The sequence below is a fragment of the Octopus sinensis genome, linkage group LG9 (assembly GCF_006345805.1).
Source record: "Octopus sinensis linkage group LG9, ASM634580v1, whole genome shotgun sequence".
Taxonomy (NCBI): domain Eukaryota; kingdom Metazoa; phylum Mollusca; class Cephalopoda; order Octopoda; family Octopodidae; genus Octopus; species Octopus sinensis.
This window is the reverse complement of record NC_043005.1, coordinates 15870295-15895127: the sequence shown is the minus strand read 5'-3', so window position 1 is coordinate 15895127 and position 24833 is coordinate 15870295. Positions and strand designations below refer to the sequence as shown.

General features: G+C 34.8%; 1 protein-coding gene across 1 annotated transcript in view; it reads left to right on the top strand.

The window, feature by feature from the left end:
- The window catches only part of LOC115215509 (collagen alpha-1(I) chain), a 201845-nt gene that overhangs the window by 85444 nt on the left and 91568 nt on the right, over positions 1–24833 (top strand). Inside the window, exons 3-20 of the mRNA XM_029784672.2 lie at positions 1148–1358; positions 3450–3606; positions 4506–4670; positions 6244–6300; positions 7817–7879; positions 9747–9821; positions 10791–10862; positions 12486–12542; positions 13013–13066; positions 14802–14855; positions 15069–15122; positions 15516–15569; positions 17991–18044; positions 18426–18470; positions 18776–18829; positions 21890–21934; positions 23176–23229; positions 24310–24408. Coding sequence (XP_029640532.1) covers positions 1148–1358; positions 3450–3606; positions 4506–4670; positions 6244–6300; positions 7817–7879; positions 9747–9821; positions 10791–10862; positions 12486–12542; positions 13013–13066; positions 14802–14855; positions 15069–15122; positions 15516–15569; positions 17991–18044; positions 18426–18470; positions 18776–18829; positions 21890–21934; positions 23176–23229; positions 24310–24408 — 1424 coding nt within the window. The remainder of the gene's footprint in view (positions 1–1147; positions 1359–3449; positions 3607–4505; positions 4671–6243; positions 6301–7816; positions 7880–9746; positions 9822–10790; positions 10863–12485; positions 12543–13012; positions 13067–14801; positions 14856–15068; positions 15123–15515; positions 15570–17990; positions 18045–18425; positions 18471–18775; positions 18830–21889; positions 21935–23175; positions 23230–24309; positions 24409–24833) is intronic.

The following is a 24833-nucleotide window of genomic DNA, read 5'->3' as shown; positions in this document are numbered from 1 at the left end:
ATTCATGTATGTATGTGTATATATGTGTGTGTGTACTAAAAGTTTATGATGAAAATAAGTCAACCAATCAGATAAAGATATAAATGTAATTAACAACTAGACCAGGTGGGAACTCAATCTCATTAATTTGTCTCTCACTTTATACCATCAGCATATGTTCATGTATATTTTCATTACACACACACACACACGCACACACATGTATTTATACACATGAACACACATGTATACCTAAGTGCATATATGTATATATATATATATATATATTTATATATATGAAATAATATAAATAATATATATATGTATATATATATTCATATATACATATGTATATGTACATACATCTATATATGTATATATATATGCATGTGTGGACACAGGACGTCATGAAATGTGTACAACAAAAAAGTACGAAGCATGAATACATGGAACATGAACTATTCTTTCAAACAATGAAAGACACAAATGGAAAACAAAGTAAACAACATAAAGAACGACCGTTCATCAGTTGTTGGCTGTTTTTCTGGTCTCATATTTCAAGCATTTAACAACAATATATGCTTTTGATAAAACAGTTGCTCCTGCAGAGCAAATTAAATAAAATTTGCAATTTTGCGGAGGGTCAAAATAGGTAACACAAACAGGAAGGACTGCTAAGCCTAAACGAGGTTATTGTGGCAAACACGTAAATCAAGCTTGGACAGGAGACAGACAAGAACGTGTCTTCCTTGTTACACACATACACACACATATACACACACACACACTTACATACACTCATGCACACTCACACACAGAAACAAGCACACACACACATATATATTCCTAGTGAGACCTTATGAGTGTGAGCCCAATACTCCTAACCACTAAGCTACACACCTTCACAAATATAAATCAGTAAAAATTGCTGAATGAGAAGAAAACCTGTTCTGATGCATTACATATTTAAACTATCATATTTCCTTTCACCATTCAAATCTTGCCAGACTTAACTTTATCTTTCATCACTTCAAGGTTAATTTAATAAGTACCAGTAATATATATATTGGGTTTTATTCAATCTTTTATATCACATTAACCATGTAGCAAGTAAAATGTAAATCTTTATCTGTAATATAACCAAAATCTTTGTTACTCTCTTTTGCAGGAGGTTTTCCAGTAAACTTTTCCATCTTAGCCACATTCAAAGCTGATGTTGGAAACACTGCTAATTTATTTACACTTTATCACAATGATGATGCAAGGGAGCAGCTATCACTGAAGGTTGGTTCTGAGATCCGACTGCTTTACAGTGACACCGAGAAATCTCCAGAGCCTGAGTATTATCCAACTCTGAAGATTAACCTGACCGATGGCGAGTAAGTGATGGTTTTCCTGATTGTTTCTTTGAAGCATTCTCTCATCACCATTATCATCAACTGCAGCAGCATTATTAGTATTAATATTCTCATTATAATAATCATAATTATAATGTTGATTATAATTATAATCATAATCATTTATCATATTATCATCATTTTTGGCATATTTCTTCATCTTTATTATCACCATTGCCAGCCAATCCACACTCAACGAGTGTCACTCTACATTATTGTTTGGTCTACTAGAAATAACAGCTAAAATCTCTCTAATTGTACCCTGCTGTCTTAAAAAAAGGATGCACACATTCAACACATTAATGGATGGCTACATTGAACAATACTGTCCTTGTAGTACCAAAAGATGGAATGGTCATAGTTAGAATGTGTTTAGTCATAGGTTTGTTCAATTGGGACTGTTGTATTATTACTAAACTAATGAGTGTAAGCTTGTATATACTCTTGTTTTGATAACAGCAAAACAGCTGAAACATCTTAATATTTTCCCTATTGTCTTAAAATTAAGGACCATATTTAGAATAAATTAGGATTATGTCACAGAAGCAGATATATAACATAAATATTATCAGTACCACATACTTGGAATATGAGTGTTGTTTAAAACTGCAGTTCATTGTCCTGGAAAAATTCCTATTTCTTTACTACCCACAAGGGGTTAAATACAGAGGGGACAAACAAGGACATACAAATGGATTAAGTCGATTACATCGACCCCAGTGCGTAACTGGTACTTAATTTATCGACCCCCGAAAGGATGAAAAGCAAAGCTGCCTTTGGCGGAATTTGAACTCAGAACCTAACGGCAGACGAAATACGGCTACGCATTTCACCCGGCGTGCTAACGTTTCTGACAGCTCGCTGCCTTTTGTCCTGGAAAAATTCCTTTAAGGATGTGGATTGTTAAAAATCAATATACTTCAGAGCTAGGTGAAATGAAACCATTCCAGAAGTGACCACGAGAGAGAGGTAGATATGTATTTCACAGTATTTGTAGCTTATCACTACTATGCATCTGAGTCACTTTTGAAACAAAACTGAAATCTCTAGCCTGAAGTATATATACAGGTAATGTAAAAATTGACATGTAGTACTAATTAAAGATGGTCATTTGGTAAAGTTATTTGGGCATCATTCAAGGGTTTCTTGCCCTATTCATTCTGGTTGACTGGAAGCCAAGTTCAATGCCCATTGAAATTAACTTCAGTTTTTCATTATTTTATGTCAATAAACGAAATATCAGATCAATATTGAGGTCTCCTCTCCCTTTCTTTCTCAACTACCTTCCCACTTTCATTCTCTCTAACCCTTCTCTCTCTCTCTCTTTTCTCATTTTTCACTCTCTCTATGCTTTGTCTCTCTCTCTCTCTCTGAACCTAAATATCTTCTTATTACATAATGCTTCTGTTAATTTACACACACACATGCATTCATGCATACGCATTCAAACATGTATATACACACATTCACACATATGCATACACATAAACACCCACATGCTTCGACACAAGTACATGTATGCATGCACACACACACACACACACACACAAACATACACACACACATTCACACACATATATATTTCTTTACTACCCACAAGGGGCTAAACAAAGAGGGGACAAACAAAGACAGACAAAGGGATTAAGTCGATTACATCGACCCCAGTGCGTAACTGGTACTTAATTTATCGACCTCGAAAGGATGAAAGGCAAAGTCGACCTCGGCGGAATTTGAACTCAGAATGTAACGACAGACGAAATACGGCTACGCATTTCGCCCGGCGTGCTAACGTTTCTGCCAGCTTGCCGCCCTTGGGAATGAAACACACATATATGCATACGCATAAACACCAACATGCTTAGACACAAGCACATGTATGCACACACACACACACACACACACACACACACACACACAGATTCATTGACATAAACACACCACTGAAGGAATGGAACACATACTTGCATTTATTGGAACATATACAAAGCAAACCAGCTCGTACTCAATAACACAATATACCATTAAGTCCCAAATATTTGAAACACACAATAAACCAATCCTTTCTGCTTCCAGATGGCATCGTATCGGATTCAGTGTGAAAGGTGATGCTGTCACATTCATCTTCGACTGTGAACAGGACAAGACTTTCCACTTGCCACGAAAGTCCAATCTTGACCATCATGGTTTGGTTGTTATTGGTAACCAACTGCTAGAAAGTGAATACTACAGTGTAAGTTGTATATCCCTTTGTCCCTTTTGCATTTGGATTATCCTATTAAAAGCTAATCCTTATTTATTCACTTCGTTTTGAATTAATCATGTATTATCTCATAGCTTTGAGACTTCTAGGATGTGGCTGTTTATTTGTAGAGAAACATTGTAGGGTAGGTGTGAGAGATCAGATCTATTCAGTTTGAGCTTAAAACTGACAGAATATTCGGGCAGGATATATCCGGTTTAACCTTTTGTCATTCAGATTACTCTGTCAAATGTAATCCATTGAGATCCACCCACCACACGCGATAGACTGGCGGTTGCACGGGCCGGAAAGCTACGTTGTTATCCTCATTCTGTAATCAGTGGCTTTTAATTGGGTGGAGAGCTGACCCATCCTGGACTACAGAGGATTCGCAATCTAGACTAGAGTCTGAAAGTTTACCACACCATAGTGGGTTACACCATGGTTCCTCTGCTTTGTGGCAGAAGTAAGAAGAAAGAGTGAGAGAAAGTTGTGGTGAAAGAGTACAGCAGGGTTCACCACCCTTCCCTGCTGGAGCTTCATGGAGCTTAGGTGTTTTTTGCTCAATAAACACTCACAATGCCCGGTCTGAGAATCGAAACCACGTTCTTACAACCGCGAGTCCGCTGCCCTAACCACTGGGCCATTGCACCTCCACTACAAGCTGTTGTTGGCAAAACTCTAAAGCCACAGTCACTGAACTATGATAAATTTAGACAAACTATGAACGGTGGATATATTCTAAGGATCAAATATTTAGAAATGCTTCATTAAATGTTAAAGTAAAATAGTAAAGGTAAAAACTGTCATACAGGTTTTATTTTCCCTTATTGTAATGATTATATTTTTCATGGTTGCTTTTGACTAAAATTATTCTCTTTTTTATACAGGGAGCCATTCAAGATTTGTTGATCGTCAATGATTCTGCAGCTGCCTACGACCACTGTCAATACTACTGTCCAAGCTGCAATAGAGCCTTTCAAAGTCGCAGCTTTGGTATCTCAACAGACATTGAAGCAGCTGGTGCAAATGCTGCAACTACTAATGTGGTTTCGGTAAGTTGACAATTGATTCAGAAAACTTACAGAGATTCCTTACAGTTTCTACATCATTCATCCTCCTAAAATTGTGCATCAAACCAGCTGCAAATATTCAGAATGTGCACTGTTAACACATTGTCTCGTTTATATCTATACCTAATTCTTTATTACCCACAAGGGGCTAAACACAGAGGGGACAAACAAGGACAGACATAGGTATTAAGTCGATTACACCGACCCCAGTGCGTAACTGGTACTTAATTTATCGACCCCGAAAGGATGAAAGGCAAAGTCGACCTCGGCGGAATTTGAACTCACAACGTAACGCAGACAAAATACCGCTAAGCATTTCGCCCGGCGTGCTAACGTTTCTGCCAGCTCGCCGTCTCATTTATATCTATACCACATTGTTATTTAAGCACATAACTACACACACATATTGAGACACATCCACAAGCTAACTAAAAATAACAGCCAAATCTCTTTCAAATTGCACCTTATATTCTTTTCCAAAGAAATGTCATTAAATTAATATAGTCTTAGACACCTTAGATCAAAAAGATGCTCTGGCTGAATATCTGATCATAGGTCTGCTCAGTCAGTTCCTTTTGCTCATCAGCTCTAACAGGACAGGCCTGCAACATTGTTAATGACCATTAGAATGAATGTCTTTGAACAATCTACAAGCTAGTCCCTATTCTCAAGATACACCATAGGTTTGCATCTCACTCCTTCTGTCGCTGTACTGAGATTCGCTGCATGGAGTGCAGTGGAAGCACTCCGTCGGTTACGATGACGAGGGTTCTGGTTGATCCGAATCAACGGAACAGCCTGCTCGTGAAATTAACGTGTAAGTGGCTGAGCACTCCACAGACACGTGCACCCTTAACACAGTTCTCGGGGATATTCAGCGTGACACAGAGAGTGACAAGGCCGGCCCCTTGAAATACAGGTACAACAGAAACAGGAAGTAAGAGTGAGAGAAAGTTGTGGTGAAAGAGTACAGCAGGGATCACCACCATCCCTGCCGGAGCCTCGTGGAGCTTTTAGGTGTTTTCGCTCAATAAACACTCACAATGCCCGGTCTGGGAATCGAAACCGCGATCCGCTGCCCTAACCACTGGGCCATTGCGCCTCCACTTATGGAGTGCAGTAAGGGAATAAGGATAACGAACATGGAATATACAGTAACAGCGAGTCTTATATCTTCTAGTTCTGAGTTCTAATTGAACTGACTCCTCCACTTTATTTTCACTGGGCTAACAAGGAAACGTCTAAATGGCTGCTCAGTCTGCTAGACTTAGTAGCTAAGTTTCCCTAAAACTAAAATTCAATATAATGTGATGTCAACTGTGTGACTGTTTTGTATTACAAAAAGATTTTTTTTAAATTAAAAACTAAAGCCCACATTTCTACCATCATTGAGAAATTATGAATATCACAACCTCACGTATTAATGTCACACAGTATAGATATTTATTATTGAATTATTATTTCGCATTAAGTTGACATTTGCTTATATTATTTCTATATTTTCTATATTTTATTATATTTATTTTTTATTATATTTTATCTTTCTCCTTTCTAGGTTCCAGATGATGGATCTGGTGAAAGTACATATGAAACGAATTACAGGGTATATTATGTAAGTAGTAAATTTATTATGTCGCTGCATACCACTTTTGACAAAAACAACAATACAGCTACAATAAACATTTTAAGACAGTTTCCCTGTTTATGCAGGGTTAATCTTGCAGGCCTTATGCTAGTCTTATCACTTTTGTCCTCTCCTCTACATATCTTCAACTCAATGGGAGCAACACTTTATATTTTTCTTAGGGTACCCAGTCATAGAAACCAAACCAAAATTGAAATATAATTTAGATGTGGGCTTCCTATAAGCGCAGTGACACCCAATAAGAATTGACAAGCACTTATGTTTTTCTTTGAACATCCAGCAATAAAGACCAAATCTAAACAAATTACATGAGCAAAGCATGGTCCTTCATCATGTCTAAGAGAGTAGAGGTTCTTAATAAGAACTGACTTAGACCATATTGAATTGTTCAACCCACACCAGTATGGAAAGCAGACATAAAATGATGATGATGATGACCTTAAATATTATATATATTTCTATATATATATATATATATATATATCATCATCATCATCATTATTTAATGTCTCATTTTTATGCCTGGTTTCAAGAGTTTGACATGAGTCAATAAGATAAGCCAGAGGACTGAATCAAGTACTGAAGTCTAATTTGGTATGATTTCTATGACTAGATGCCCTTCCTAATTCCAACCACTTTCCAGAATATACTGAGTGCTTTTTGTATCCCCTATGTAGCATATATGTATACTTATATGTATGTATGTATGTATGTATGTATGTATGTATGTATGTATGTATGAGTGTGTGTGTATGTATGTATGTTTGTGTATGTATGTGTGTATATCTATCTATCTATCTATCTATCTATCTATCTATCTATCTATCTATCTATCTATATATATATATATATATATATATATATATATATATATATATATATATATATATATATATATATATATGTATATAATTATTTTGAGTTTAGAGATACATCAAGATGCAAGTTTTAATTTGTAATTGATTGAGTTAACTATGGAAACAATTGTAGGTTACAGAGAGTTTTGGCAAAATGTAAATAAATTGAATTTCATGAGTTAAAACTCTCCATTTTCTCCTTATGATATTATATATAGCTAATATATATATATATATATAATATATATATATATATATATTGTGAAATTTGATTTAATACTAAATTAAATTTTTTCCTGTAAGTTTGGAGTTATACTCCCTAATATTATTATTATTATTATTATTATTATTATTATTATTATATTATTATTATTATTATTATTATTATTATTATATATTATATATATATATATATATATATATATAATATATATATATATACATATAACTATGTGTGTGTGTGTGAGCCAAATGCTTGCCCCTAAAATATTGACATAAGTTCTCAATTTATATATAAATATCATCAGTCCAGTACAAAAATCATCATCATCATCATCATCATCATTATCACCATCATCATTCTAATACACTTTTCCCATATTTAATAAATCTATTCTTTTTGATAGGGACCTAGAGGATCCCCAGGCCCCAGAGGACCACCTGGTAAAAGTGGAGTCAAGGGAGATTCGGTAAGTATTTCCTTTTGAATTTATATAATCTTCATATGAATAGCTGTGTGTGAGTGTGTGTGTGTGTGTGTCTACATATATATTTTTATATATGTATATAGACACATACACCAATGACAATGATGATGATATAAATAAATATGTGTACACCAACACATAAATCCACACATGTAGACAGACTGTCCCATATTGGAAGGACTGCACCAAGATAGACATCAAAATTATTACTGATGTTAAGTACATTCACACATTCCAAGCTGATTTCATCACCAATATATAAAATGTACCCATCTTCACACCATCAAAGATAAAGAATACCAGCAGAGTATTTACATGAAAACTATATCCAAACATATAGTTTGGATAGGTAGATACACTTAATCTTGCTGTGAATGTTATTTTGTGTTAAAACTAAGTTATTGAGAACACATGAACTAAAATTGTATTACTATATTTCAAATTTCTTTTGAATCCCCATAAACTGTGTATAGCTGTTTTACAAGCTTTTTCACATTATAAACAGTCTATCATATAATATATAATGCATTGATTGTCGCTTTATGAAAACTGACCAAGATTAATTATACTTTACACCACACAGCATTTCACATGTCCAAGATTTCTTATTGGCTAAGAACGTCCACAGAGAAAAAACTATTTTGTTGTATGATGTGTGATTAAATATATGATTAACCAGAGATGATCTATGATATTTTCCAGCAAACAAATCGATATAGTATATAATAGGCATGTACCAAACATGACCACTGTTTTTACAAATCCTTCCACATTTCACATGGAGTTTTTGGTCCTCAAAAGTCATTTTGGTGAATAAGTCAAATTTTTATGGCTGTAAATTTTGGTCTGAAAAATTTAATTTGTGTGCCAGAAAATATGGTAACATTGTTTTCTGGGATAGGAAATAAAAATCATGCCCTGTCGTGGAGGTCAACAGACCATGAAATGGAAACATTGCATGAAGAAGAGGAACATCTATAACAAACTAATACAAACTGTACAACTTTAACCATGAGCCAAATAAAGAACCGCTATGTGGTTGCTTGGCCTACTAAACATAGCAAACAAATTGCCTATCTACTACCACAGCCGAGTGAAGAGAACGACTGGACGAGCCCCGGGCGGCATCCACGTGGCCGACTACGTGTCCTGCCACCCCGACTTGCTCGAAGAGATCGAGACGAAAAGGACCCCGTGCTGCTTCAGAGTGACATGCTTAGTTGTGCAGCAACCACACTGCGATCTATTGAGTCTCTTCTCCTCCCGAATGGCACAATCCGTCCCTTCGAGGTGGCAAGGTGCTATGCCATTAAAAATAAAAACAAGAAAGACACATTTGACAATGTAGTCATGAATATAAGAGATGATGCGATGGTGATGCCTAGAATGATTTTAATAATGTTTGCTCATTGAACAATGACCTAGAGCTACATGATAATAATAACTTCAAAAACTTGACAATAGATACTCACTTTTTGTGTGGATATGAAATCCAGTTTATTACCTCACAGTCCCAAGATCCTTTAGGACATTAGGAAAGGCATGATTAGCACATCATATCTCTGTTTTTTCACTTTAATCCTTTTGATACCAACCCGGCCAAAACCGCCTCTGGCTCTGTAGTACAAATGTCTTGTTTCCATAAGTTTTGAATTAAAATATTCCACAATTTATGTTCCTAACACTAGCTTAATGATAACTAAGTTATTTTACAAAAATTCTTTGTTATATTTAAAATAAATTGAATGAAACACAGAGCATCTCAAAATAAATACGGTAACGAAAGGGTAACATAATACTTCTGTCTTGTCTAAAAAAGGAATTCATAAAATATCTTCTTTTTTTTTAGGGATATCCTGGTCGTGATGGTCTCCCAGGTGCAAATGGATTACCTGGGCCCCCTGGACACGTATTCATTATACCTGTAAGTATTACTCTATTGCTATGCTTATTGATATCACTAATTCATTCAAGCGTTTATTTTTTAAAAAATCTGTATAGTTCACGCATATATATATATACACACACTCATACACATGTATCCTTTTGAGGTTATTAAGTAAGTATTACTCTAGGATGGTAGATTGGTGGAATGGTCGGAGCATCACAAGGAATGCTTTCTCATATCTGTTCCAACCAGGCATCCTGAGTTTAAATCCTGTCTTATATCAGTGTAAAAAAAAAACAAAAAAGAAAAAACTCACCCTTTATGGTAATACTTGTTTCAGATGTTACCAATGTCAGAGAGTATGAGCAATAGAAAATCCAATAGAAATATACTTTCAGTTGGAAGATTTATTAGGGTGCAGTAAATATTTCACACACACACACACACACACATACATCTATATAATTGTAAAAATACTAAATTCAGGCCATAACAGACAAATAGGATGTTATTGAAGCTAAGGATTTTAAATGTATGGAGACAATATTTACATATCACTTGAGGAAACACAACTAGATCTCATACTGCAGAGAAACAGTTGCATAATCAAGTACCTGCACACCTGCAGTGATTAAAAAGTAAATGTCCAACCATACTTCTTCTTGTTGGCTCCAAATATTTCAATTATCTATTCACACACAACAAAAACCCAAATACAAACCTTGAAGTACATATAATATTACTACTGGACAGCAAAGAGTACAAGCTTTATACTGTACTTTATACTCAACTACATTCTTGAGAGAATATACCATAAGTACACACACACATATATAATATATATATAAAATTATAATTTAGAATTTGAAAATTCAATTGATTTTTATGCTGTAATTGATTTTTTCAAGAAAAAATTAGATGTTATTGATTTATATTGTAAATTTTAATAATAGTTTAGTAATTATTAAATAATCGCTAATCCTTGCTAATCCTTGTAATTTTCAGTTGAATTGGGATGCTACAAAAGGTCCAAATAACCAAGCTGATAATTTGAGGTCAATGCTTAGTCAACATATGGTAAGTAACTAATACATACACAACAATTGTTTTAGTCATGTTTTTTTTACTAATCTTTTTTATTATTTTTACTTAGTGAAAGGACATTAGCCAGCATCCATGAACTTTCTGATAGACTCCAAAATATAGATGGGGAGGAATTGCAGCAATTGGCCTAAACAGGAGTCCTGGTTCGCATGCTTGTAGCATACTGAATTCTGCTTAAGGCACCAATGGAACATGTGGGGGGGGGTGCTATATTGTGAGGCAGATTAAGTCTGCCACTGTTTTTAAGATACTGCAATCACAAAATTTATCCACACCTAACTTTCTTATTATTTATAGCTTTGTTTACTTTGAGTTTCACCATTCAAAGAGAGAATTATTTCACATCTCACAAAGTTTCCAAATTCTTACAAAGTCAACAAACGTGTTTGAGTGTGTATGTGTGTGTGTGTGTGTGTACATACACACATGCACAAACACACACACTCATGTACTTGTAAGATAAATATACATTTGTATGTAAATGTACACATATATATACACATTTGGATACATGCTTACATATCTGTACTTTTATATATACTTTCCACACCACTGATGTTATCCAAGGGAAAGGCAAAGGGGCCGATACAACTTGGCACCAGTGATGTCACAACGTGAAATAAAGTGTCTTGCCTGGTCTGGGAATCGAACTCACAACATCGCGATCGTAAGCTCGACACTCTAATCACTGAGCCATGTGCCTTCACACACACACACACATACACACACACACATACACACACTCACACACACACACACACACACACACACATATATATATATATATTATATATATATATATATATATTTGTATATTACATAGGTATTGATATTATATTATAAAATGGCCAGTGATTATTTTCGATTCAAATATTTTTTGATTATTATTATTATTATTATTAGAGATCCATAAGAACATTTTATGACCATTATAAAATTTCTTTCCTTAATTATTTTATCCATATGAATTTTCTTGTTCTTTTTATTGTATTTTTTTTATGTATTTGAATTATTAACACTCACACTTCTAAACATAGGTAATTCTTGAATCAGTAGTTTTCTAATTTGGCAGTCCTTACATGGAATTTCATCTGTTTTTGAATGAAGGCCCTGAATGGGCTTGTATACATAGATGGGAATTTTTTATAAATTCACTAGTGTATATAAGACAAAACAAATTGGTAGCTTTATATGTTTTTTAAAAATTTGTTTGTGTTGTGTTATATTATATTATATATTTTTTGTATATTATATTATATTATAATGTAAACAAATATTTAGTTTGTCAATTGTATTTCTCTATTTCACTTAATATTTGTATATATATATATATATGTGTGTGTGTGTGTGTATGTGTGTGTGTGCATGTGTGCATGTGTGTGTGTGTATATATATTTATATATATATATATATATATCATAGTGATATATATATATATATATATATATATATATATATACATACAGACACACATGCACACATGCACACACACACTTATATATACACATGTAGATATATATGTATGTGTATGTATGTATTATATTAAAATGTATTATATATTCAAACTATGTTAACTTTAATTCTCTCTGATTTCAGTTAGCTATGAGGGGATCCCCTGGCGCACAAGGTATGTCTGGTATTCCGGGTCCACCTGTAAGTAACAATTCATCATTCCAATCTCAAAAAATATTTAGTAGTAGTAGTAGTAGTAGTAGTAGTAGTTAGTAGTAGTAGTAGTAAAAGTACTTTGTCTCTTAATTAAATACAATTTCAGTAAATCCAGAATGTAATTTTCTTTTAGATACAAGTTATTTTTATCTTTTATTTCCTAAAGTTTATATATATATATATATCCTGGAAAAGAAAATAACTGAAAAAAAATTCCTTATATTATCCCACAAAAAATTGAGAAAGCGAATGAGTTTGTCAAAGATGTTATCTAAATGAAACCAGACTTGCAACATTAATATAAATTTGTTTTGAGAGTTATGGCCCTTAGATCTGATGTACATTTTATCATCATAAGAAAAAAAAATTTTCATTTTTGAATTTCACTCCTATGTTTAAAAAAAAAGGAAATCATTTTTATAATATTATTTTTATATTTTTCATTCATATTCTAGGGATCAACTGGTCTAGATGGTTCTAAAGGAGATCCTGGAGTTCCTGGTGAAGAAGTAAGTGTCCTATAGAGAATATATATATGTTCCCTATTAGTTTATATATGTTTATATATATATATATATATATATATATATATATATATATATATGTATATGTATATCATCATCATCATCATCGTCGTTTAACGTCCGTTCTCCATGCTAGCATGGGTTGGACGGTTCGACCGGGGTTCTGGGAAGCCAGAAGGCTGCACCAGGCTCCAGTCTAATATTTGGCAATGTTTCTACAGCTGGATGCCCTTCCTAACGCCAACCACTCCGTGAGTGTAGTGGGTGCTTTTTACGTGCCACCTGCACAGGTGCCAGGTGGGGCTGGCAACGGCCACGGTCAGATTGGTGTATTTTATGTGCCACCGGCACGGAAGCCAGTCGAGGCGGTGCTGGCATCGGCCACGAGTTGGATAGTGCTTTTTCGTACCACCAGACCAGGGATCCTGGCTGGTTCAATTCGATTTCGATTTCGCTTGCCCCAACATGTCTTCACAAGCAAAGGGGGTTGGCAAGGGTGCCTGTCGTACGGTCGCATTGGAGTATTTTACGTGCCACGGCCACGACTCGGATAGTGCTTTTTACGTACCACCAGACCAGGGATCCTGGCTGGTTCAATTCGATTTCGATTTCGCTTGCCCCAACATGTCTTCACAAGCAAAGGAGGTTGGCATGGGTGCCGTCGTACGGTCGCATTGGAGTATTTTACGTGCCACGGCCACGAGTCGGATAGTGCTTTTTACGTACCACCAGGCCAGGGGTCCTGGCTGGTTCAATTCGGTTTCTATTTCGATTTCGATTTCGCTTGCCCCAAATGTCTTCGCAAGCATGGGGGGTTGGCATGGGTGTCTGTCGTCGGATGAGGTCTATATCGACTTCGCTTGCCTCAGCCGGTCTTTGTGTCCAAGGAGGAAAGGCATTCATAAGTGGGCTGGGCTCACTGTTCCTGCCTGGTCTTCTCACGTACAGAATATTTCAAAGTCTCGGTCTCTGGTATATATATACTATATATATATATATATATATGTATGTATATATATGTGTATATATATATATATATATATATATATATATATATATAATATATATTAATATATTGATAGAATGGTTAGACAACAAAAGAATGAAAGAGACCTCGATATTATGTAAATAGAGGAATTTATCTGTAAATATAATATGCGACAATTATTCGGTATAATACATACATATCATGCCTACCGAATAATTATCACATATTATATTTAAATATATATATAATATATATACATATATATACACACACAAAATTCTATAATTATAAGTATAATCATAATTAGGGTTCAACAAAATTTGCTTCACCACATACCGAAATTTAGAAATAGCAGTTAAACTAACTATTCTACTACCATTAGATATCTCCCAGACAGCAACGTGAGTTGTTGAGTATTACTGTCTGGGAGATATCTTATAGTAGTAGAATAGTAGTTTAACTGCTATTTCTAAATTTCGGTATGTGGTGAAGCAAATTTTGCTGAACCCTAATTATAATTATACTCATAATCATAGAATTTTTGTAAAAGTTTACCAATAATGGTTCTTTTAACATACCGAACTACTTGGAAAAATTATCAATTATTGATTAATTAATTAATTTTACCCTTTATTATTATTATATATATATGTTGCTGTTATTGTTGTTTTGCTGTTGGTTTTTTTTAAATGTGATCTAACATATACATCTTTTTTAATTTCCGGAACCTAGGGTCCAGCTGGTCCTCCAGGAGTACCTGGTATAACTGGTTCGCCCGGCCAAAGAGTAAGTACAGTTTGATAGCAATTTTTTGCTTTTTTTTGCTTTTTTTTTATTTTGAAGGGCAGTGGACTATCAGAAATATTAGTGTGTGTGTGTGTGTGTGTGTGTGTGTGTGTGTGTGTGTGTGTGTGTGTGTGTGCTTCAAAAAATAATATTTTCTTTGGTTTCATATAAATATTTTGAAGAGCTAATCTTAATGTCTTTGCTATTTGTCAGGGCCGACCTGGAAGAGATGGAGAAAGAGGTATATCAGGTCCACCTGGTGACAAGGTAAGTTTTACTTGCAAAGAACACTTATTTCTTCATCCATAGACCTTAGTCTATTACTGGTTAGAACTATTTAACTGTGGCCATGATAAAGAATCTATAGTATCAAATTTATAAAGAGTATAAAAATATTTATATAGATCGATGTTAAATGCCTTTCAAAGGCCTAAGGATTTTGAAACTGTTATATAACACTACAACTTGATCTCAGCCATGACTAAACAAAATAAATTAGTTTTGTGTAAATAATTATAATTACTATTCTCTAAGAATCATTTTCATTTCTAAAAAAATTTAAATAATCAGTTTAAGAAAAAAACATTGGTTTGACTTAATTTTGATGTTCTTCAATATAATATCAAATGACTTAATATTATTACCTTTCTTTTTATTCAGGGACTTTCAGGATTTCCGGGACTACCTGGACTACCTGGTCAGAAGGGAGATAGAGTAAGTAATCACTTGTTATCCTTTCATGTAGACAATTAAATATTCTATTGACAATAACCCTAGTCTTCAACTTAATCCTGAAGAAGAGGGACTTAGTCAATGGGTTAACAAAGTCATCAAAGCATCTGGTAAAAATGCCTTGTAGTACTCAATTCAGGTCCTTTACAACCTGAATTCAAATCCCTTTAAGGTCAGCTGTGTCTTTCATCCTTTCAAGGGTGGATGGAAGCACTCCGTCGGTTACGACGACGAGGGTTCTGGTTGATCCGTCAATGGAACAGCCTGCTCGTGAAATTAACGTGTAAGTGGCTGAGCATTCCACAGACACGTGTACCCTTAACGTAGTTCTCAGGGATATTCAGTGTGACACAGAGAGTGACAAGGCCGGCCCTTTGAAATACAGGTACAGCAGAAACAGGAAGTAAGAGTGAGAGAAAGTTGTGGTGAAAGAGTACAGCAGGGATCACCACCATCCCTGCCAGAGCCCCATGGAGCTTTAGGTGTTTTCGCTCAATAAACACTCACGACGCCCGGTCTGGAAATCGAAACCGCGATCCTATGACCGCAAGTCCGCTGCCCTAACCACTGGGCCATTGCACCTCCTTTCAAGGGTAATAAACTAAAGTAATAATCAAATACTAGGAAGAGTTTAAATGACTGATGCCAGGGTCTCTCAAACTTGTGAAAGCAATTGGACTCTAAGAGAAAGTCCTGAGCAAACCTTAGTGGCTGGTCATGACTTAATGGCAGATGAAGTTATAAACTCCAGTAGCCACAAAATTCTTGTGAAAAGTATGAGTAACAAGTGTTGTTAGATTTAAAAGGAATAATTATCAAACTTTTTTGTTTCCTCACAAATTCTATAATTAGTTTTAAAATAATAATGAAATTCTTGTATACAGTGCTCAGGTGCACCACAACTTGTCAAAAGTGCGTATAAAGTATATGCAGTAATGTACAAATGTCTGGAAAGTGAACAGTGTACAAGTCAGATACATGCTTGCGTGTGTATGGAGGGGAGAAAATCAGGTGTAGTGTTGACGAATCTCAGGAAGTTTTGAAGGATGCAGTGCTCCGACAACTAACAACCGATGCCGGCAGTTTGTTCCATGCTTCAGCAACTCTTAGCATACTGTTTTCTGACTTTGTAAACATGTCCACGGGTGTTAAACAGATATACTTGCATAGCAAGGGACAATTAGTGTAATGTAGAATTTGTCCATCATGGTACCTTATGCAAGCTAACAGAAGAAGGAATCAAATACTGAAAGATATCTTCATGGAAGAGTTTTATAAGTTTAGTTGCTGTTGGGAGTGAAGAATGTAATGTTCTGAGCCCTGGTCCTTTGCCTAAATCCATTCAACTCTATCAGCTGATGCTCTAAGAGCTTTAACATAGACCCTTGGTCTCAAGAATGGAAATAGCGATACACAATTTATCATGAGCACATATGGACATGCAGGTTTATATATGAACACATTGATATTCATTCACCTTATATATGGCCGTATGTAGACACACAGGTTTGTGGCCACATATTGCTATACAGGATATATATTTCTTTATTGCCCACAAGGGGCTAAACACAGAGAGAACAAACAAGGACAGACAAACGGATTAAGTCGATTATATCGACCCCAGTGCGTAACTGGTACTTAAATTATCGACCCCGAAAGGATGAAAGGCAAAGTCGACGTCGGTGGAATTTGAACTCAGAACGTAACGGCAGACGAAATACGGCTACTCATTTCGCCCGGCGTGCTAACGTTTCTGCCAGCTCGCCGCCTTATATACAGGATATATGTTGATACACACACTTGGATACACAGACATATTGGTGCAAGGAGCTATATGTTAATAACGACATGTATGGACAAACAAGTTAGTAAGACTGTACAGGTTTGCATGGATTTATATGGACTTGCAGGTTAACATGAACATGCATGGATACATGGACATGTATAAAGACATATGGGATAACACTGACATATGGTTAAAAATCTGTTTTACAGTCCTGGTGTTACTTATAATGGTGAATTATTATAACTACATTCTGGGACCTAATTATAGATAGATTTAGTCAAATGGTTAGTCAGTATGTTTGGTGGCAAACATGGTACAATGCCAGTGTCAGCATACCACTCCTACGCCTATATATATATTTGGAATGAAAGCTTGTTTTTCAGATTGTGAATCATCATTGCTTATTTGTTTGTTTGAGTTTTTTCCTTCTGTTAATGCAAAGTTTTAAATCATGACAATATATAAAGCCAGTGACTAGTAAATATTAAGGGATAAGCTGAAGAGGAAATTCTGTGGTGAGTAGGGTGTTATATTGGATTTGAAATAGCATTGTTAACAGAAACTTTTAGTTTTGATGGTGAATTCATTGTCATTCTTTCTTTTTTTACTTTTTGCAGGGCTTAGGTGGTCCACAAGGACCTATTGGTTTAACTGGACACGAAGGCCCACAAGTAAGTATTTACAAGAATTTCTCTTTTTAAAGATTATACATAGATTAGAGGCATGCACACACATACACACACACACATGTATATATGTGTGTGAATATATGAGTGTGTGTGCGTTTGTGTTTGTGAGTGTGTGTGTGTGTGTGGTGTGTGTGTGTGTGTTGTGTGTCACTAGGAAAGTGACAGCTCATAAAATCAAAATGAAACAAAATTCTATTAACTTTTTCATATATTGCATCAATAATGTTTATGAACAATACTTTTATATATCATAATAAAATCTCTAAATAAAATAAATACATACAACTTGTATACATAGGTTCATTAGAATCTGTGACTGAAATGACACAAAATCAATATATTTTTGTTTGTTTTCTTTGTCAGGGTGAACAAGGAGTGCAAGGACCTGTAGGTGCTCCAGGTGAAATGGTATGTATTTTTATAATCACCTTTCATATTCAGTCCTTCAATTACTAGACTGGCTTTCTCATTCATTAATTTGATTTATCTACAGATTTTATGGTAATTATAATTAAGATGATGATTTCAAGTAACTGACTCCAGTTTCTAAATATTAACCTGAGTTTCTTAGACTTTATACTTTAATCTTTGATTTTTCAAAATCATAGTTACATATTTTTATCCCTGATCCCTCAACATTTTTACTATTTGAATCTTTTATAAATATTTGTACATGTCTTAATTTCATTTCATTTCTATTTGGATAATTTTAGGGACCAAGAGGTTTCATGGGACCACGCGGCCCTCCAGGACCTGTTGGTCAACCTGTAAGTATTACACATTTCACAATCTGTACTAACCATTTTGGGGATCATTAGATCATTTAGTAAGCAATCAGTATCTATGTACCTTATGATCTAAATAAATAGAGCAGATGGTCAGTTGGATATAGTCTTGAAGAAAATACATTAAGTATCATAGTCTTTCGTCATGACACTTAATTCCAGATTTCTTCTATTTGCTCACCTGAAATCCACGTACCATAACATTTTGAGATGATAACAACAATGCACATGTCAATAATCCAGGAGTAGATTTATTCCCTTTCCACTAATTGAAAGAAATACAAAAAGCAGATCTAAACTCATGATTCATTTTTAAATGAGTAGATTGTTTTTATTTCAATTAATTTTCATTACAATCAACGTTTTGGAATGGGCCTAGTAGAATTCCTCTAACCTTCTATATTGTTATAAATTATTTTAGTGTTGACCAACTGAAATCTCATTACCCTTCACATTGTAATTGATGATGGAGATTTTAATCTGAATAAAGCTTTGGGACAGGCAGTCTCACATGGTTTGGTATTAAAAGGCTACTTCAGCTATATGAAAGGTTTATTTACTTAATAATCATTAGCTGTTTGAATAGTTTTGATACTAACTGTAAAGCTGTTTGCCAATGGCGAAATGATTTTTATTGAGTTTCGCTATTAGGTTTTCATTTCTTTTGATTGAAAATGTTGATGCTTTTAATCTACGACATCTTGTTAGATGCTAACTTGCCACTAAGGAAAACATAGAGAAACTGATCATATTCATTTGCTAAAGATATGGTTCAATTGAAACCAACACAACATTTCACTGATGATGATGATGATAACAACAACAACAACAACAACAACGACAACAACAGCGATGATAATAATAATAATAATAATAATAAATAATAATAATAATAATAATAATAATGATAATAATAATAAGCCCAGAATAATAATAAGCCCATTGGACACTTTGCAACAAGTATGGACTTGACAGAGCAAAAATTGGTATGAATATAAATCCGAAGACATCATCAAAAATGATAATGCAAAGATCCTGTGGGATTTTATGATTCAGTGCGACCATGAGATAGAGAACAGGAAGCCAGATATAGTCTTAATTGAGAAAGAAAGCAAACTATGCTGGATCATAGATATATCATGCCTAGCTGACAAGGTATGCGATAAGGAAGAAAGAAAAGTTGAGAGATATGACAGGTTAGCTTGGGAAGTTAAGCAGTTGTGGTTGATGAAAAAGTAGCAGTAGTACCAATAATTGTCGGAGCCCTGGGAACAGTGAGCAAAAATCTCTAGAAGTACGTGGAACGAATAAGGGCTGCAATAAGGGTGGAGCACTTGCAGAAAACAGTACTGCTTGGAACTGCCCGAATACTCTGGAAGGTGCTCACAAAATAAGAGGCGTTACCTTAGTTCACTGGTAGTGAACAGCTGACACTGCAGTAGATCTCCAGCATTAGAAGCTGTGCAAAGGCAATGATGATCATAATAATAATAATAATAATAATAATAATAATAATAATAATAATAATTATTATTATTATTATTATTATTATTATTATTATTATTATTATATTATTATTATTACTATAAAAGAAATCAGAATAACCAAGAGGAATATAAAGGAAATCAGAATAGAGTGCCCAGTAGAACTGTTACAATAGATTTGCCTCCTTGGCACAGCCAGAATAACCAGGAAAGTATTGGATAGTTGAAAAGAACAGGAAGCAAGATACCAGAGATAAAAAGAATGAATAATAATAAAGTAGCAAATGTGCTACATTGGAAACTGTTTAAAAAGTGGGGTCTAGAGAGGGGCAAGATGTGATATGAGCACAAAATGCAAAGGGCAGCAGATTCAGTGACCTGCAAAATCCCGTGGTATTCCCCAATCCAAACAGATCAGGTGCCAGAGGATAACAAACTGGACCTAGTGGTGGTGGGCAAGGTGCTTCACATGCGCTATATAACTGATGTTGTGTGACCCTTTGACCCATAAATAGTCAAGAAGGAAGATTAAAAAAATAGCTATATACAATCCTCTTAAATATGAAATAGCCCAGATGTGGAAAAGGAAGATGGTGAAGATAATGCCAATTATTGTTGGTTCCTTGGGGACAATAGCAGAAGGTATCAAGAGGAATATAAAAGAAATCAGAATAACCAAGAGGAATATAAAGGAAATCAGAATAGAGTGCCCAGTAGAACTGTTACAATAGATTTGCCTCCTTGGCACAGCCAGAATAACCAGAAAGTATTGGATAGTTGAAAAGAACAGGAAGCAAGATACCAGAGATAAAAAGAATGAATAATAATAAAGTAGCAATGTGCTACATTGGAAACTGTTTAAAAAGTGGGGTCTAGAGAGGGGCAAGATGTGATATGAGCACAAAATGCAAAGGGCAGCAGATTCAGTGACCTGCAAAATCCCGTGGTATTCCCCAATCCAAACAGATCAGGTGCCAGAGGATAACAAACTGGACCTAGTGGTGGTGGGCAAGGTGCTTCACATGCGCTATATAACTGATGTTGTGTGACCCTTTGACCCATAAATAGTCAAGAAGGAAGATTAAAAAAATAGCTATATACAATCCTCTTAAATATGAAATAGCCCAGATGTGGAAAAGGAAGATGGTGAAGATAATGCCAATTATTGTTGGTTCCTTGGGGACAATAGCAGAAGGTATCAAGAGGAATATAAAAGAAATCAGAATAGAGTGCCCAAAAGGTTTGCCTCCTCAGCACAGCCAAAATAATCAGGAAAGTATTAGATAATTGAAAAGAACAGATAGTATGGTACCAGAGACTGCAGGCAGCAAGTCCAAGAGTTTCAAGAATTCCAACAAAACCTAAGTCTAGAATAATAATAATAAGGGTGCTTTAATTTCAGAATGGTGAATTCATGTTAATTTTCACTAGTGTTATTGTCAAGCATACAGAATTAAAAAAAAGAATTAAACATTTCCAAATAAAAATGGAAAAATTACGTTCAATTAAAAAATTGCTATTTTTATCAACTAATTTTTAATGCTTGTTTTTATTTCAGGGTTTACCTGGCGCTGAAGGTTCTGTTGGACCAAAAGGAAATCAAGTAAGAAAATCTTTTTATCTTGTTTCTATTCCATCAAAGAAACACACATGAGGTGTGAAAAGCATATGTAATTCCTTCTTCTGATCATGCACATACTGTTAAGTTGTATTTAGCCACTGGACATAAAAACACATAAAAACACATTCATTTGTAGTCTTTTTCATCTTTAGGATGCTGGAGGAAAACAAGTTCATGCGAAGAAACTTGTTTTATGTCAAAATTTATCTGCCATATCATCAAGTTCAGATATCATTCTGGTTCAGCAACAACATACAGGCCTCCTTATTATCTCATCAAATTCATTCAGAGTTTGAGTTATTATTTTAAACATTTGTTAAGAAGTATTCTATACATGATATCACCTTAGTATATTCCCAATGTAATTCAAACAGTTCTCCCTTATTCCTCGTCAAGATATTTTCTTATTCCTCATCAAAAATATTTACAAGACCTGTAACTGTTTTATGTATTAAGCATCAACTGAATATTTCATTCAATCAGTTCAGTTACTGCTATATCACAGAAATACCCAGTCAGAGCAAACTGCAACAGCAGTAACAACAAAATAATTGGCTTTAACCCTTTAGCATTTAAACCGGTCACATCCGGCCAAAAGTATTCTGCCTGCTTTATGTTCAAATTGGCCAGATCTGGTCTCTCACACCAACCCTACAATATTGTTTTAAAAATTAACAGCTACCTCATCAAAATCTCATAGCTACAAGGTAATGCATGATTAGTTCAAAACAATGTGGATGAAGAAGCATTAATTTTGGCAGAATTATGCAAACACTAAAGGGTTAATCCAATGAGAGATGTTTTAGCTAATGAGGGAATGTCAATAAGACCACTTGATCTGCTAGAAATAATTAGCGGATCATCCTCAAAATTACATGTTAGCATCAAAATAATGGAGGGAGTCATTGGATAATGTAGTTGTTGATGGAAGAGATAAAACAGTCATAAGTAAAATGCTTTTAACCATAGGTACGTGAGATCTGAGTTGACCTAGGGTTAAATTACAACAATAGTCTTCTGGAGGAATCTGCATACTGACAATAAAATATCTTATGCTAGAGAACAATAAGACCTACATCAATATTATAACACAACTTCAAATCACAATATTCTGAAAAGAGAAAATTTTCAAATTCTTCATCTGAAATGAAAGTTTAAGAATTTATCACTTTTTTTTTCTTCTTTTCTGTTCTTAACTCAAAATTTTTATTTCTTCTTTTAAGGGATCACGGGGACCTCATGGTGCACCAGGTGCCTCTGGCCCACAGGGAGCAAGTGTAAGTTATATTTATTTTATTTTCCTATATACTTTCAACATAGATATTTTTGAATGACTACAAGAGTGAAAATATGAAAAGAAAAAGAAGAAATGTGTTTTCCCAAAATCCTGAATTGAAAAATCTCTGATTTTTGTCAGAGATTTTTATAACATAGCAAGATAAAAAAAACACAAAAAAATAGGATTTGAAACATAACCTCAAATCCATTGCTGTAATAATGGCTATATAAGCTTTACAGTGGAGGCGCAATGGCCCAGTGGTTAGGGCAGCGGACTCGCAGTCATAGGATCGCGGTTTCGATTCTCAGACCGGGCATTGTGAGTGTTTATTGAGCGAAAACACCTAAAGCTCCACGAGGCTCCGGCAGGGATGGTGGTGATCCCTGCTGTACTCTTTCACCACAACTTTCTCTCACTCTTACTTCCTGTTTCTGTTGTACCTGTATTTCAAGGGGCCGGCCTTGTCACTCTCTGTGTCATGCTGAATATCCCAGAGAACTACGTTAAGGGTACATGTGTCTGTGGAGTGCTCAGCCACTTACACATTAATTTCACGAGCAGGCTGTTCCGTTGATTCGGATCAACCGGAACCCTCGTCGTCGTAACCGACGGAGTGCTTCCATGCCATAGTAGTATAATTATTACTGTCCATGAATTAAGCTGCATTTGAAGAGGTAATGTTTTACACAAATTTTGGCATTATGGAATATATAACTTAACAATATTCCTGTTAAAGATCATATTATATATATCCCAAAGAAAATTGCTACCTGAGCAAAGAAAAGAAGCTTCTAGCTATAAATGTAGTCACTTTCATATTAAATGGTGGGCTCTACCAGCTAATTATACCAGAAGACAGGAGAAGCCTCTCCAATCAAATATATATCATCTTGTCTACAACTGAAGCTACATATATCAAAGAGAGAGTCATTCAGTCATCAAAAGATCTACAAATGATTTCATAAGATTTGATAAGCAACCATAAGCAGGCATTATGTAGTGTGTGATGTCTGTAAGTGTGTTATGTTTGTTGCCATGTCTATTTTAAACTAATAAATATTTTTCATTACTTTTTTAGGGTCCACCTGGCCCAACTGGACCTTTGGGACCACCTGGTATTGGTGGGCCACAAGGGAAACCTGGTCTACCTGGTCTACCAGGGCCAATTGGTCCACCTGTAAGTATACCTACTTTATATACCTGCATCATTTTATTTTATCTATTGTTGCAATCCTACAGATTTTTGCCTCTTTACTTAGGATAGGAAGGGATGGCAGATAAAGTGGAGCTTCTCTCTTATGTAGACACTGTAAAGCTTAGATTCATTTCTAAATATGGATGCTTTGTATATAAGGTTCTTCTAACTATAAGGCTCAACAGGATCTAAGCACTAATTAAAAGGAAGTCAGCAGTCACAGTAACAAGCAAATCCAAAGTCCCAATCCTTAAGTTTTTTAAACTCACTGAAGTCCAGAAGGGTGAAGAGAAATATGTTGCAAAAGCTGACAATATTAAAGTTCAGTATATATCAAATGGCAATAGTTGTGAATCATTATAAAGCTATATTATAAATTTAAATAACTCATGTGCAATAATATTTAT